At 38.9% G+C, this 17,452-nt stretch overlaps 1 protein-coding gene across 2 annotated transcripts in view; it reads left to right on the top strand.

Moving 5' to 3' along the window:
- The first annotated feature begins 5,081 nt into the window (after positions 1 to 5,081).
- SNX2 (sorting nexin 2) overlaps positions 5,082 to 17,452 on the top strand; it is a 54,010-nt gene continuing 41,639 nt past the window's right edge. For both annotated transcript variants that reach the window (XM_032425138.1, XM_032425137.1), the window contains exon 1: positions 5,082 to 5,290. In XM_032425138.1, coding sequence (XP_032281029.1) covers positions 5,183 to 5,290 — 108 coding nt within the window. In that variant the 5' untranslated portion in view covers positions 5,082 to 5,182. The remainder of the gene's footprint in view (positions 5,291 to 17,452) is intronic.

Genomic DNA, 17,452 nt, shown 5'->3' with positions numbered 1-17,452 from the left:
ATATATATATATATATATATATATATATATATATATATATATATATGATGGGTAGACCAGCAGGCTGGAGACCCAGTGAAAAGTTGCAGTTCAAGTCCAAAGACAGTCCCTGGCAGAATTCCTTCTTGCTTAGGGGAGGTCAGTCTTTGTTCTATTAAGGCCTTGAACTGATTGGAGGAGGCCCATCCATATTATACAGGATAATCTGCTTTACTCAAAGTCTGCTGATTTAAATGTTAATTTCATCCCAACTACATCTGGGAAAATCCAGAAAAATGTTTGACCAAATATCTGGGCACCCATGATCTGGGCAAGCTGACACATAAAATTAACCATCACAACTTGCTATATCCATTTTTTTTTTTTTTGGTACTCAGTAATGATTCACTCTTTTCAATTAACACCTTATTAATATACTCAAGGCATTTGATACAACCACACACTCTTTGTCCTTTTACCTCCTTTGTAACCCTCTCTCCTAGACTGCTTCCTATCTCTCTGACTACTGCTTTTCTGTTTCCTTCATAGCACTTCTTCCTTTGCCTGTTTCTTCAGTGATCCTTAGGGTTGTGCAGCCCAAACTGTCTGGATCCTTGCTGTGCTAGTTGCTTTACCTCCTGTATGTTATATCCTCCACTTAGGCCTCTTTTCTGAGTCATGTACTCATTCATTTATTCATTGAAGGTATCTATTTTATTGAGTACTAGACACTACGGGGGTTTATGGCAACCTCTAAAATAGCCCCCAAGATCCTTTCCTCCTGATATTCACACCCTTGTTTTGCCCCTCCCCTTAAGTATGAACTCACAATAAACAGAATACAGCAAAAGCAATGAGATGCCACTTCTGAGACTCGGTTCTAAAAAGACTCTGGCTTCTGTCTTGCTCGCCCTCCCTTGTCCTTTCTTAGTGCTTTCCCACTCTCTCTTTCCTAGAGTCCTTGCTCTGGGGGAAGGGGGCTGAGAAATGGTGTGGGAGGCTTTATGGAGGGGCTTGTGTGGCAGGGAATTCACATGTCCAGCCAACAGCCAGTGAGAACTTGAGGCATGCCATCAGCCACCCCAAGTGAGCTTGGAAAGAGATCCTCTCCCTGTTGAGTGTTGAGTTGACTGCAGCTCTGGTAGTTACCTTTAATTGCAGACTTGTGAGACACCCAGAGTCAGAGGCACTCAGCTAAGGTGCACTTGGATTTCTGACCCACAGAAATTGTGAGAAAATATACATTTGTGTTTTTAAGTTGTTAAGTTTGGTGTAATTTGTTTTACAGCAATAGGTAACTAATACAGGGCTACCCAGGATCTAAAGTCAATTAAGAAATAGCAATAATGCAATAATCCTCCAGACTATTAGGGGTTATAGAAAAGAGGCCATGATCACGGTACAATATGGTAGGTGTTATAGAAATATACACCACAGGACGCCTGGGTGGTGCAGTTGGTTACATGTCTGACTCGTGGTTTTGGCTCAGGTTGTGATCTCAGGGTTGTGAAATTGAGCCCCACATGACTCTCTCTCCCTCTCCCTCTGCCCCTACCCCCCCTTAAATAAATAAATAAAATCTTTATTTTTTTAAAGAAACATACACAGCAAGTGATGGCAGAACACAGAATTTTAATTGTGCTTGATGCTAAAGGATTCACTCAGCAAATTTTATTTTGTCACTGAATGAGGATGTTAAGTGGTCTGATGAAAATGAGGAGAAAAGGTGATAGAACATTTAAGAGAAAATAAATTTTTAGAACCTCTTCTGGAAAGAACAGTTGAAGGATTTGGCAAAGAAACAAACAATGGTATCCAGGCAGTGTGGAGTTGGGGTTGAAGATCATGGACTTCAGGACCTTCCATCAAGGTTGGGGTTTATGTATCAAATGGTCTTAGCAATATGGATATAAGACTAGAGAGGCTGGTGGTTGAATTTGGGACTTCAGAGAAGATTAAACAGAAGAGCAAAAAACCAATGAAGAGAAACAGCTGAGAAAAATAGAAAGACAATTCTTAGAGTTCTGGCTCATGGAATTCAGGTTGAATAGGGAAAGAAAGACAATCAAAGCTGCTGAAGAGTCTATGGGAAATACAGCCAATTCTGACTTCCCACCAATCCTTAGGACTAAGGGAGTCTGTCTGTGCTATTTGGTTTAAGCCTGGGTCACGCCCTCCATTCTTGAGTTGGAGGAGACTTCCAGCAGAGGGTGGGAAAGGAATGGTCACCCAGAAGGAAATGCAGTTGTGCTACCAGGAAGAGTGGATGAATGCTTTATAACAGAAACTGCTGCCGGGGCACCTGGGTGGCTCAGTCGTTAAGCGTCTGCCTTCAGCTCAGGTCATGGTCCCAGGGTCCTGGGATCAAGCTCCACATCGGGCTCCCTGCTTAGCGGGAAGCCTACTTCTCCCTCTCCCACTCCTCCTGCTTGTGTTCCCTCTCTCGCTGTGTCTCTCTCTGTCAAATAAATAAATAAATCTTAAAAAAAAATAAATAAATAACACAGACTGCTGGTTCCCTACCCTAATTTCCATTTCTTCCAGAGTATGAGAACCTCTAGTTTTTAGGGACTGGAATAGCTAGGGATAGCCATGTAACTAATTCGCTGCTCAAAGGGATGTGGACAGAAGTGTATGTCCAACTTCTGGACTCGGCCCTTAAATGGAAGGGGTTAGCGTTCTATTTCCCTTTTACTCCTCTTCTGCCAGCTGGAAAGTGGTTGTGGTGGTGAGCCAAGGTGAGCCTTGGACCATGAGGAAGAGATTACATCCTAGGGAGGGTAGAACAACAGAAGGAACCTATAATCTCTGGATGATCTTATGGAGCCTTCATGGTCCTATATGAGGGACAATTAAACTACATTTTTTTTTAAGCTGCTCTGTGAACCAGACTAACGCCATCTTGGACAGATCTGCCATGATGACCCCTCTGTGACCTGAAGCCTTCTTGAGCATGGCCCCACCAACACCCACCCCCAACACATTCTTTCTTTTTGTTTAACCACACCCTTAAATATACCCTCAGGGCATAATGTCTCTGATCTGCTTTGGAGATATGACTATGACACACACCTATTTTCAAACATTCTCCTCCTGGGTAGTCCCCCAGCAAGTACTCCCCAGCCTCTAGGGCTATAAAAGCAGGTCCACAGGAGGGGAGGTGGGGTTGCGGAGATCTACTCGTCTTGCTGCCAATGAAGACAGGCTTCTGTCTGTAAGTCCCCCTTCTTGTCAAGCTGGACTTGTCCGGCCTTTTTCTTTGGTCTTATGGCCCCTTCAGCCTTTGGAGATTGTTCTGCATATACCTTCCTTTTACAAAACAGCCACTTTTAATGTGGTTCCTGTCACAAGTGGCTGGACCTATATTTCAAGTAATTCAGATATGCAGTACAAAAAAAATAAAGCTGGGAATAGAAATGACCATAGCAGAAAACAGAAAGTAGTAAAGCAATAAACAGAAGCACAGGCAAAAATTAGGGATGCAGAGAAGAATCACCTCAACCCAGGCTGTGAGCTTTCAGGAGAGGTTGAAGTGTCTGATCATTGACAGACTCCAAACTGCTTGTAGGTTGGTGGGGTGCAGGCCTGGGAATATGGCTCAACAGCCTGATTCTTCCAGACAGGAACACAGCAGTGGTTCTAGATAAAGCAATGATGATGGTAGCATGATAGTGACAACTAGTCTATACATCAAGCTGACCCAAGCAACTTTTGAACCTTGGTATACTTACTTAAATTAATCATGGTTTGGGCTAATGTTTCTTGATAATCATCATGGAAATTTAGAAATTTAGGAGCAGACTGGGGCGCCTGGGTGGCTCAGTCGTTAAACGTCTGCCTTCAGCTCAGGTCATGATCCCAGGGTACTGGGATGGAGCCCCACATTGGGCTCCCTGCTCAGCAGGAAGCCTGCTTCTCCCTCTCCCACTCCCCCTGCTTGTGTTCCCTCTCTCGCTGTGTCTCTCTCTGTCAAATAAATAAATAAAATCTTTAAAAAAAAAAAAAAAAAGAAATTTAGGAGCAGAAGCAATCCTAGCCAAGTAGAAAAACCTGTACCGATGCAGTTTAAAAAAATAAGTCCAGAGATGCTAAGTAAGTTTTGAGCATAGCCAGTAGCAGCCAGGCGTAATTCCCAGGCCAGTGAGGGCTGAGAGTTTGTACTTAATTTGTAAAGAATCCCATCGAAGCTTTTTATTCCTCCAGCAAAATTATAACCTAAGGTTGCTATTTGCGATGCCCTCTTTTAATTTTCCATGCGCGTACCTTGCATTAGCATAGCACTTTTTAGCTTTCAGAATATTTTCACATATTTTCTCATATGATCCTGAGACTAATCCTGTGCAATGAAGTGAGTGGAGGATTAGTAACATTTCCATTTTGCTACTAAGGAAATTGAAGCCGAAAAGTCAAGAGACCGTCCCATGATGAAGTGCTAGTAATTGGCGGAGGGAATTGAGTATCAGGCTCTCAGCAATCATCCATTGATTTTCCTGTTATTTGCTCAGCCTTTCTCTTACTTTATGGAGGAAAAATACTGTGTGGCTCATGAGGAAATTGGAGTAAACCTCAGACAACAAATTATTCAGGGCTTTTTTGTTATCTAGAGCCGCACTGGCCAGTAGGTAGCCTCTAGCCACATGCGGTTAAAATTTAAAACTCAGCTCCTCATAGTCACGTGAAGGGGTCAGTGGTCACATTTGGCCAGCGGTTACTCTACGGATACAGAACATTTCTATCATGTCGGAGGGTTCTGTTGGACAGCGTAGCGATGTCTCTCTTCCACCAGTCCTCAATCTTGTCCTCAGTCTGTGTATAATCCAAGCCCAAAGACTGGTCCCCAAACTCTTCCACTTCCTAAAGCAGATTTGAAAAGTGGTAATCCTTTTAAACCTGGTAATACCGAGAAATCGTTTGGCCCAGACGTGCTACGAAGGTGAGGGTAAGAAAAGCCACCCCAGTCTGGCCAGCAAGTGGGCGGCGAAAGGCAGACGACACCCCAGACGCAGAACTGGAAGGAGAACCAAAGGGGCGGAGCTGAGCGCGGCGCGCTCGGGGCGGGCGCAGTCACGTGGCCGGGGCGGGGCCACGAGGGGCGGGTCCGTGGGCGGGGGGGAGCGGGACGGCCGGCGCGCCAGCACTGCCGTGCGTGCTCACGTGACAGGTCCGCGAGGCCCCGCTCGCGCAGTCGTCTGGACAAGCGAAGATGGCGGCCGAGAGGGAGCCTCCTCCGCTGGGGGACGCGAAGCCCACCGACTTTGAGGAGCTGGAGGATGGAGAGGACCTGTTCACCAGCACTGTGTCCACCCTAGAGGTGAGACCGCGTCGCCGTGGGTGCTGCGCTCCGCTACTGCCGCGCGTCTCACCTTTAGGTGCCTTTCCCCTGCCCGGACTTGTCTCTCCCCACCCCCCCGGCTTTGCAGGGACCTGCTCGGGGCGACACCTGTGACGCGGGCCCCACCTCAGGTACCTGTCAGTGGGCTGGAGCTTGGCCTGGACGGCTAGGCTTCCTCAGGAGACCAGCCTGCGGGCCGGGGGCCGACCTGATCCTCTCTGGGGGGGCAGGGACCGGCCCGAGCATCTCAGCGCCCTTTCCCCGCTCAGCTGGCCTTCCTCGGTGTCACTTGCACCTCTTCTCCAGACCAGGGAAGGGCTTGCCCCGAGTCCTGGTATAAACCTCACCATCCTCCCAGCGACCTCCGCAGTCCCTTTGGAGAGGTGCTTGTTTTTCCCTTCCCAAGGGAGGGTGTGCCCCTGAAAGGAGAGAGCAGTGAACTGAGTGTTGAGTGGCCGTGGCTCTCCAGGGAGCGTGTGGATGCACTTTTCCCAGTCATGACCCTTCATGGACTGCTAGTTCCCCTTGAGGGAGGTGCCTCAGTATTCTACTGTTAAATGCATTTAACCGGTTTTGTCGTCTTTAGTTCCTGGACTTTTTAAGAATAAGAGTGTTTATAAAATATTAAGTTGAAGGGTGGGAGTAGTCCAGGCAGGTGCTGGTTTCGTTGTTGGTTTTGTTTTTTTTTTTTTCTAAGTTACCACGGAGAAGTAAAAACAGATCCTTACTCCCTTTTTCCTCTTTTCTCGCATGGTCAGCGATCTCTGAAGTTGAGTGTTCCTGTTTTTGTCAAAGGAAACACTGTTTACTGTATTGGCCCCCTAGATCCATTTCGGGTTTGAATTGCTTTGCATTTGGTGAGGGCGGCCACACCTCATAGCCCAGTTTTTTGTGTGTATGTGTATTAAAATGTATGCAAATTGCCCAGAAGATTGTTTACCTTGGGCTGTATTTCCTTATAAAGTGCTTTTTAGTAAGCTTTTTTGGCTTATGCATCTAGACACCAAATCAATTGGAAATTACTGTAAAATAGCCTTTATTCGAAATTCATTTACTGGGAACTTCCGGGGACCAGTTTCCACACTGACCATACTCTGCAAATTGTGTATACAGGTTCTCAGTCAATCCCCACCTCCCCTCAGATTATATGCTTCTTGGGGCTGATAGTGCCTTGATCATCTTTGTGTTCCTCCCAGTCTTGAACATTTCCATTTAGTAAATGTTTGCTGGATTCATTGTCTGAACAGCATCCTAAGAATTAGTAAAAATTGTCTTGCATAACAGATTAACCTTTTGGGTTTAGTATCTTTTTAGCCCATTATACGTACTGTATAACTATCTTAAAATGTAATGAGAGTTAGTGTCTATGCAGGATTCTAAGACCTGTATTTCCTTGAGGGCTGCAAAGGTTTTCCCCCAGCTAGGATCGAAACAAACTATTGACCTAGTGTAAACTTGAATACTTTGAACACTAAGCATTCTGTTTAATTGAGGTTTTTAGGAGTTGAGTAAAAGGAACTCTAATCTGTATTTCCCGTTTGGTTGGGACTTTTTAATAAGGTATTTGACTTTTGTTTTTGTTTTTGTTTTTCAATAAAAGTCTACAGAAGTTTTGAGTATGAATAAATTGAGCTTGGTTAGTGCACTGTGAAAGTTGTAAATAAAGTTGGTTTTGATTGTTTATCTAAACCCCCTTTTTATAGATTCATTCAGGTTATTAACTTTAAGGTAGTATAACTGAGATTTGTAAATTCAGAATCTTTTTTGCTTTCCAAACTGTTACAGTAAGGCTATATAGCGGTGTTTTTTAGTATACCAAAAGTGCTCTGAAGGAATGTTCTTTTTTAGTAACTCCACTTTTGTTTTCAAAAGTGCTTCTCAAACCTCACTGTGTAGGAGAAACCTGGGGATTCATGTTTGAAATGCAGATGTCTCTAGATCAGTGCTTTTCTAACTTTATACATAAGTTACCCAGGGATCTTGTTAAAGTGCAAATTATGATTCTGTAGGGCTGGGATAAGTCTATTATTACGCGTTTTTAACAAACTCCTCGTGACTTTGCTTCTGGTCCATAGACAATAATGAGTTGCTAAGCCCCAGATGATTCTGATGGAGATCATCTGCTTTGAATAGTTATTACCTAAGCTGTAAATTGAAAGACATATAAATTAATGTCTTTAATTAAGGAAAAAGTAAGAGTTTTAAAAATTATTTATGTAGAAACTTTTTCCTCTGAGGGTATTTGGAGGAAAAAATCAATTGAAATCCATATAGGTGAAAATAAAATTATAGACATTTTCACTGTCGTCATTGTTAACGCTTGTAATGACCATACAACTTAGTGTATGAGTATATTTTTAACACAGTATTAGACTCCTTTCCTTTCACAATTAAGAACAGTCACATAAAGCCAAATTCAGTTAATGAAGCATATTTAAAACTCCTAGTGTTCGTTTCTCTTCTGACTGTGAAACAAGACACTGGTAGCCCCTGGCATAGGGGGCTGGGAATAGAGTGAGCAGTAGAAAGAATCTAGTGAAAGCGTGTTCTTTTTGGTACCTGAGAGGCAAAGCTTTAAATTGTTTAGGAATACTGCTTTTTACTTAAATGATACAGCCCTAAGCTTAAAAGGTGCTTGCCCTAAAGCAGTATGGAGTAATAAGACAACACCTTAAATAGTAACGGGGCACCTGAGTGGCTCAGTCGGTTGAGTATCTTCCTTTGACGCAGGTCCTGATCCCAGGGTCGTGGGATCCAGCCCCACCTAGGGCTCCCTGCTCAGCGGGGAGTCTACTCCTCCCTCTGCCCCTCCCCCTGCACGTTCTCTCTCTCTCTCTCTCTCTCTCTCTCTCTCTCGTGCTCTCTCAAATAAATAAATAAAATCTTTAATAAAAAAATAAAGTCAGGAAATTTATGTCTTGTTCTGTATTTTAAACAGTTATATTGAGGTATTACATAACCATGCAATTCATTCATTTAATGTGTACAATTTGATGGTTTTTAGTATATTTACAGATATGTGCAGTCATCACCACAGTTAGTTATAGAACATTTTCATCACCTCAAAATGAAACCCCGTACTTTTTAAGTATCACCTCTTGCCCCCATCCCCCAAGCCTCTCTGTCCCCAACCTTCAATAACCACTAATTAACTTTCTGTCTCTATGGACTTCTCTGTTCTGGACTTTGTATGAATGAAATCATAAAATGTGATTTTTCATGACTGGCTTCTTTCACTTAGCATAATGTTTTCAAAGTCCTTTTTACAGAATGGAATGGAATAATATTTCATTGTGTGGCTATACCACATTTTGTTTGTCCATTCGTCAGTTGATGGACATATGGATTGTTTCCAGGTTTTGGCTATTGTGAGTAATGCTGCAATAAACATTTGTTTACAAGTAGAATTACTGGGTCCTGTGGTAACTGTACATTTAATCATTTGAATAATTGCCAGACAGGTTTCCCAAAGTGGCCACACCATTTTACATTTCCACCAGCCATGTGTGAGGGTACCAGTTTTTTCATATGCTCACCAACACCTGTTAATATGACTTTTTTTGGTTCTGTTCATCTTAATGAGTGTGAAGTGCTATCCTAGTGTGGTTTTGATTGCATTTTCTTGGTAACTAAAGATATTGCACATCTTTTCATATGCTTGTTGGCCATTTGTATGTCTTCTTTGGAGGAATGTCTATTCAGATCCTTTGCTCATTTTTTAATTGAGTGGTCTATTACTGAGTTATAAGAATTCTTTATATAATTCTAGGTACAAGTTCCTTACTAGATACATGATTTGCAGATGTTTTCTCCCATTTTCTGGGTTGTCTTTTCATGTTCTTGATGGTGTCCTTAACAATTTTAAAAATTGTTTGGCAAAGTCCAGTTTATTTTTAAAATTTTGTTTCTCATGCTTTCACTATCATATCTAAGAATCCCCTGCCAGATCCAAGGTCATGAAGATTTACATGTTTGTTTTCTTCTAAGAAGTTTTTGGTTTTGGCTCTTACTTTTAGGTCTTTGATCCATTTGAGTTAATTTTTGTATATGGCATGAGGTAGGGTCCACCCTTATTCTTTTGTACATGGCAATTCAGTTGTCCGAGAACCATTTGTTGAAAAGACTATGCTTTCCTCATTTGAGTGGTCTTGGCACCCTTGTTGAAAATCGCTTGACCATAGATGTTCACACGTGGTTCTTATACCAACCTCAAATACAAGGGTCAGTTGAAGTTTAGATGGGGACCATAGTTTGCCCAATTGTGTCACATGATAGAGATGATAGAGCATTTCATATTGAATTTCCAGATGGTCTTAAAATTCCTTTTCTTTAACCCCGTGCTCAGAAGACATCTAACTTCGTTGACTTCAACAAATACTTGGGTATTTACCCTCTGCTCTACTGTTTATATGATAATCAGAGTGCAAATATCAGCAAACTGCTGCAAGTCTTTGAGGACAGAATAAAGTGGTGTACAGAAAACTCTGATACAGGTTGTGTTTATATGGTCTGAAAATACATCACTTTTCACTGAAAGTACCAGTGAAACAGTGGGGAGATTGTAATTCCTATCAGTGTTATTGACACATAGTAGATGAACAGTAAATGCTTCTCTTGGTTGGGAGAAGCTCATTGAAGAGGTAATAGTTAAGAGAGACCTTGAAGGGGTAATGAAATTTCCAAGTGGGAGAATAGCAAGGGTCGCTCAAGGGTCAGTCCATATTCTAGGGAACCATAAAAAATTCTATGGGTGGCTGAATATAGGATGTACGTTTACTATGTGGTGAGATTGTGAAGGGCTTTGGAATCTGTTATGTAGGTGGGTGAGAGCTATGAAAGATTTTTATGGCAGTTAACATGATCACCTGGGAAGATTAATGTGCTAGCAGTCTGAGAGGTAAATTTGAGTGGGAGGTATTACTGGTAAGTTAATGAGTTGGAGGCTATTTTAAGCCTGAAGTTAAAGACCTCAAGAAGGAAAGCACAAACAGTAAAGGAGAAAAGGAAGTTGATGGAACAGTAGATAAAAAGTTAGACATCTAAAGACATCATTTATGTCTCCCTCTCTTCAGGTGATTCTTTGACAAAGGTATTACAAGTTTCATTTCACTTAGGCATACATTACACCAGTGAAGAGAACATCAAGCAGTTAGAACCGCTGGATGGGCTAGAAATGTTGATTTAGAAATCTGTCATAAATTTATTGAATGATTACATTAAACCAGACTGTGGACATCTAGTCCCTGCCCTATGGAGGAGTATATGAAAGGAGTCAACATAATAAACAAAGCTGTGTGAACAGACACCTGCAATACCAGGTGATACACATGTACTTGAAATACGCACATGGCACAGAAATGGTATAGAACACTGGAGTGACTTAATTGCATAGAAATGATCTTTGAAATCCTGAAAGTGGGTGAAATTATCAGAGAATAAGTAGAGTAAGACAGGGGACTGTTGATACATACTAAATTAGTATGTACTGTGCCTACACAACAGGTAGTAATAGTGTATAAGTTGTTTTCTTAATTCTGTTTTCTGATCTCTGGGTAGACCTCCAACTTTAAATGTACTCATTTTTCTGGAAATTTCAATGTGAGTTACCTTTGTTTCAGAGAAACATTTTGTGATCAGGTGTTTAAAGGGGGTGAGCACTGGAAATTACTAAAAACTTTTATGAAGCAGTAGCACTCTAGTTGACCACTTTCCCTTAAAACCATTAAATTTAAGGATTTTAGAATGAACTATTTTTAGTGCCTCTAAAAAATGCTGTTAAATGAAGTTGCTTGAGGTAGAGTTACTTTCTTGCAGACTTTTTTCTTAAGAATACAATTTCCCTTTAATGCAATTTTACAAATACCCACTTTCCTACGAAATGGAATGGTTGTGGTTTTTTTCTTTTTCTTCTGTGATGGTAGTTTTTACTTGGGGCAAAATTAACCTCAATTTAGTAAAATTCACTACCAGCTCAATCAAGATACAGAACACTTTCATCACCTAAAAAAAATTCTCTCACATAGTTAACACTTCCCACTTCTTATCTTTGGCAGCCACTGATCTGTTGGATGGACTCATACTGTATAAAACTTTTTGAGTCTAGCTTCTTTAATTTAGCATAAAGTATCTGAGATTCAAATGTTGTTGCCTGTTATCAATAGTTAATTACTTTTTTTATTGCTGAATTTAGTATTCCATTGTGTGTATGTATCACGGTTGTTGTTGAAGGACTGTTCCGTTGTTTCCAGCTTCTGGCATTAATGAGTAAAGTCAATATAAACATTTATGTGCAGGTTTTTGTATGAACACAGTTCTCATTTCTTTTGGGTGAATACTTAGGATTGCTGGGTTATATGGTATGTTTGACTTTGTAAGAAACTGCCATGCTTGTGCCAGAATGGTTTACAAGAGGTGAAGTCATTTACTTTTAGTCCCATGAGTTAATGGCTATAGTAATAATACAACTCAGGAACATACCCATTAGGACACTGTTCCACAAGTCTGAGAATCGTTAAATCTATGGTTTCATGTTCTAAAAAGCACGATGCTTCAATACAAAAGCATGTCACTGTATTTCGTGGTGTCATAAAAGTTATTTTAATACAGAAATTTTACCCTTATTCAGAGAGTTACACTATGTATTATTGAATGTTTGAATCTTGAAAGCTCGCCCCAGGGAACTTTTTGTGCAGCTAGATTTGTCTATTTTAGTCTCTGGTCAGGTTTCTGTTCATTCCATCTTTGAAATCTAATAAAATTATAAAAGATTAAAGGAAGGAAGGGAAAGAAAGCAAAGAAAGAAACTGCCAAATTCTTCCAAATCACATGTATCATTACATTCCCATAGCAATGAATGAGAATACTAGTTGTTGCACATCTTGTCTGCACTTGTTAGTGTCAGTTTTTATTTTAGGTAGTGGTGAGGTTTAGGCTGGTTTATATTGTCTTGAAAGAAGTGATTGTTAAATTGTCAAGAATTTGTAAACTGGTTATTAAACACAGCCATTGTTAAAATTAAGTTACAAACATATTTAAATGAATTATATTAAAAATGAAGGTGGGGCGCCTGCGTGGCTCAGTCGGTTAAACTGCTGACTCTTGGATTTTGGCTTAGGTCCTGATCTCCAGGGTCCTGGGATCTAAGCCTAGTGTCAGGCTCCGCACTAAGTGGGGAATCAACTTCAGTATTCTCTCTCTCCTTCTGCCCCTCCCTTCACTCATTCGCTCGCTCTTTCTAAATAAATAAATCTTTTTTAAAAATGAAGGTAATAAATATTCAAAGCTTGTCACTTCCTAATTCCTTTACTGAATTTTATTATTTCTTAATGCTCTTGAGGCCATATGTCTATTGTATTTGTATGGTGTTAAGTGCGTATCTTCCCAAGTCCACTTTGAGTGAGGGGTAATCAGCCACAGCAGGCATGTTTATGCCACAAAAATGAGCAAAAGCTGTCAGAGTCTTCTCTCTCAAAGACATGGTTGCTAAACATTTACCAGCACACCAGTGATTTTTAGCCTTTCTAACAGGTTTGTAGTGTTATCTCATTGTAGTTTTAATGTACATTCTGTAATGATTAGTGATGTTGAGGTCTTTTCATGTGCGTATTCACCATCTGAAAATCATATTTGGTGATGTTCTTTCACATCTATTGCCCATTTAAAAATTTGCATCTCCTTATTGAGTTTTGAGAATTCTTCATGTATTCTCAATACAAATCCTTTGCCAGATGTGTGTTTTGCAAATATCCCTACCCAATCTGTGGCTTTTCGTTTTATGCTATTAACATTACCTTTCACAGACCGAAAGTTTGTTTTTTGGATGAAGTTTAAGTTATCCTTTTGCTGTTGTTGATTGTACTTTAGATGTCACATATGAAATCCTTTCTTAATGAAGTTTTATAAATTTTAGCTTTTAAATTTAGGCCTAGGATTCAGTTAATTTACATGTGAGTTCAAGTTACGGGTTTTTTTGCATATAGATATCCAGTTGTTCCAGCACCAATTATTGAAAAATAATCACACTGTTAAGGTTTGTTTTATGGCTCAAAATATGGTCTTTTATGGTAAATACTATGTTTGCACTTCAAAAGGTTATATATAGTCAGACGTTGATGGGTGGAGTGGTCTGTAAATGTTATTTCAAGTTGGTTGTATTTTTCAATATATACATCATCAATGAATCTTATATGCTTTATGCTGAGTTTAGAAGCTAAACTTAAAAGGTTTCTTGATGAGTTGTCTTTGCATCTTTTTCAAAGATCATTTGAGCATATGTATGTGTATACATCTATTTCTGGACTTCATTCTATTTCACTGATCTACTGACTCCTTTTGCCAGTTGTATGCTGTCTTAGTGTAACTGAGTCTTGAAATTTGTAGTGTGAGTCCATTGATTTTTTTCTTTCCAAAATTGTTTTCGCTTTTCTACTTCTTTTGCCTGAAAGTTTAGAATCAGTTTATTGATTTCTACCAAAACTCCACCTCAGATTTTGATTTGGGATTGTGATGAGTCAGTAGATTAGTTTGGGGAGAATTAGCATATTAACAATATTGAGCCTTTAAGCCATAGGTTTGCTATTTCTTTCCATTTTTTTGGTTTACTTGATTTTTTTCATCATTGTTTGTAGTTTTCAGCATACCAATCTAGCACATATTTTGTTAGTTTATACTTACTTCATGGTTTCTTTTTACATTTGCTCATTGGTGTCATATTGACCCTCTATCCAGCAACTGTACTAAACACTCATTAGTTCTAGTAGTTTTTCTGGAGAGTCCATGGGATTTTCATGGATATAATCATACTGTTTGTGATTTGGAGTTTTATTTCTTTGTTTCCAATCTGTATGCCTTAACGTAGTAGCTAAGACCATCAGTATAATATTGGATAGGAGTGGTGAAAGTGGGTATCATTTTCCCTTTAGTGAACTTAGGAGGGAAGTACTCTCTCTACATATGATGTTATCTGTTAAGTTTTTTTTTTTTTTTAAAGATTTTATTTTTAATCTCTCCACCCAACATGGGACTTGAACTCACAACCCCGAGATTCAATGTTGCATGTTCTACCGACTGAGCCAGCACGGTGCCCCATAAGTTTTTTTGTAGTTGTCCTTCATCAGGTTAAAGAAGTTCTATTCTTAGTTTTCTGAAATTTTGTATTCCTGAATGGAGGCTGGTTTTGGCAAATTCTTTTTCTGCGTTTAATGAGATGATTATGTAGTTTTCTTCTTAGGTTAATGATAACGTGGATTATATTGATTGATTTTAAAACACTGAATAAATCTTGCATTCCTGGGATAAGCCCGTCACAGTCATAAAACCCTTTTTATATGTTGCTGCCTTCAGTTTGATAGTGTTTTGTTTAGGCTGTCATGTCTGTTACAGTAGATATTTGTGTAGTATTTTCTTTTACTTGTAATATCTTTGTCTGGTTTTGGTACCCGAAATACTGGTCTCATTAGAGGAATTGGAGACGAGTATTCCTCTTCTGTATTCTTGAAGAGGTTGCGTGGAATTAGTCTTGTCTTCTTTAAAGGTTGATAGGACTCACTAGTGAAATCATCTGAGCATGTAGTTTTGTTTTTGGAAGACTTTTAACTTCAAATTCATTATCTTTAATAGATATAGGGTTATTTCTTGTTGAACTTCTGTAGTATGGGTCTTTCAAGGAATTTGTCCATTCAGTCTAAGTTGTGAAATTTATGGGCATAAGGTTTTCCATAATACTCTTTTATCCTGTGATCGTGTCTGTGAGTGTTGCCCCTGCCTTTTCGTTCCTGGTATTGATAATTTATGTCTTCTGTTTGTTTACTTATTTATTCATTTATTTTAATCTTGCTAGAGAATATCTGGGGATCAAAGAATCAACTTTTGCTTTCTTGATTTTTTTCTATTGTTCGTAGAGGCTTGGATCATTGATTTGAAACTTGGCTGTTTTTTGTTTGCTTCTTTGTTTTGTTTTTGAGTATTAATTAGCTATATATTTCTTTGTAAGCACAGCTTTAGCTGTATCCCACAAATTTTGATGCTGTGTTTTGTTTTCTTTCAATTTAAACTGTGCTCTAGTTTCCTTTCTGATTTACTGTTTAACCTATGGGTTATTTAGAAATGTATTAATTTCCAAAATTTGGGGATTTTCTCAGTATGTCTCTGAAATTAATTTCTAGTTTAATTTGATTATGGTTAGAAAATGTTTTATGATTTTAGTTCTTTTAAATGTGTTAACATTTGTCTCATGGCCCAGAATATGGTCTCTTATGATGAATATTCTGTATGTGCTTGAAAAGAATGTATATAATCTGATGTTACTATTGGAGGGTTCTATAAAGTTAAGTCAAGTTGGTTAAAAGTTTTTCCAGGTCTACTCTGTCTTGCCTTGTTACCTATCTATTCTATCAATTACTGTGAGAAGAGTGATGAAGTCTCCAAATATAATTGTAGATTTTTAATTTTTTATACTTTCAGTTCAGTTTTATCTTCATATTGAAGCTCTGTTGTTAGACACAGACTTAGTGTTGTTATGATTTCTTGGTAAGATGATCCTTTTATCATATGATGTCCCTCTTTATTGCTGATAATACTCTTTATCGGAAGTTTATGATGCTAAGGTAGCACTCCATCTCTTTGATTGTTTGCATGACATAGTTTTTCCATTCTTTTACTGTTAACTATCTGTGTTTTTAAAGTAGTTTTTTTGTAGGCAGCATATTGTTCTGTATTGCTGTTTTTATATCCAGCCTAGCTACCTCTGTCCTCTAATTGGTGTGTTTAATGTAATTATTGATGTAACTGGATTAGATCTACCATTTTATTTGTTTTCAGTTTTTCTGTTTCTCCTTTTCTCCCTTCTTTGTATTATCTTAATATCTGTAAGTAATTTTAATTTATCTACTGGGTTTTTTGCTTATCTTTCCTTCCTCCCTATAAATAGTTTGTTTATAATACATATAAATATATTTTAATGTATATTATATATTACATATGTATGTGGTTGCTGTAGGGATTACAAAATATATACCTAATGATTTACCATCTAATTAGAGTTCATATTATACTTCTTCAAGTAAAATGCAGATCCTTATAACCATTTACCTCCCTTCCTGGATGTTACAGTTTTCACCTATATCTCCATACATTGAAAACCTTACCAGACAGTGTTATAATTTTTGCTTTCTTAGTCATACACATTTTAAATAATGTAAGAGAAGAAAAGTGGTCTATTACCTTTCTCCAGTAACTGTTTCTGTGATTCTCACTGTATTCCTGAAGATCCAAATTTATGTTACTCATATCATGTATCTTCAGGCTAACGATTGTCTTTTGGTCCCCCCGCCCCAACTTTTTTAAAAAACTGGCCTAATGATGACAGATCCCTATAGTATTCTTTCATTTGAGAATATCTTTATTCCGTCTTTGTTCCTGGAAGATATTTTTGCTGGATATAGAATTATGTTGACCTTTTTTTTTTAAGCATTGTAAAGATACTGTGCACTGTCATGGTCTCTAATTTCTCATGAGAAATATGCAGTCTTTGTAATTGTTTCCCTGAATGTAATTTTTTTTAGCTGCTTTAAGTTTTTTATTTTTAATCTTTGGTTTTCAGCCACTTTTTATGATGTGGCTAGGTATGGTTTTCTTTGAAGTTGTCCTGTTGGAGTTTGCTTGTTCTTGAATCTGTAAATTTAGGTTTTTCAACAAATTTGGGACTTTCTATCCATCATTTATTGAAATATTTTTGTGTACTTCTCTAGGATTCCAGTAACTTTTTAGTATTGTCTCACAGGTCCCTGAGTTTCTGCTTCCCCCGCCCCCCCCCCCCGTTTTTTTCTTCTCTGTTATTCAGATTGGATATTTTCTAATGATTTTTCTTCAAGTTTTCAAGTTTGCTGGACTTTTTCTGTCAGGAACTGTAAAGAGTCTGAAATTGTATGTTCCTTCTAAGCTAACAAATTAACTTGTTTTATGGTTGCTGGAAGAAGACTTGATTAAGCACTTTTACTCAAAGCATAGCAAGCAGCACGAGTATGGTGTTTCTGTAATTTCCCCTCTCTCTCTCTTGATGGGGTGATGGAGGGGGAGGTTGATACTGTATCTGTCTTTGGTTTGTGTCGCAGCTGAAGAACCTGAGCTTAGGGAACCCAAATC

Source organism: Phoca vitulina, unplaced genomic scaffold (assembly GCF_004348235.1).
Source record: "Phoca vitulina isolate PV1807 unplaced genomic scaffold, GSC_HSeal_1.0 scaffold32, whole genome shotgun sequence".
NCBI classification, from domain to species: domain Eukaryota; kingdom Metazoa; phylum Chordata; class Mammalia; order Carnivora; family Phocidae; genus Phoca; species Phoca vitulina.
This window is presented reverse-complemented; position numbering and strand designations above follow the sequence as displayed.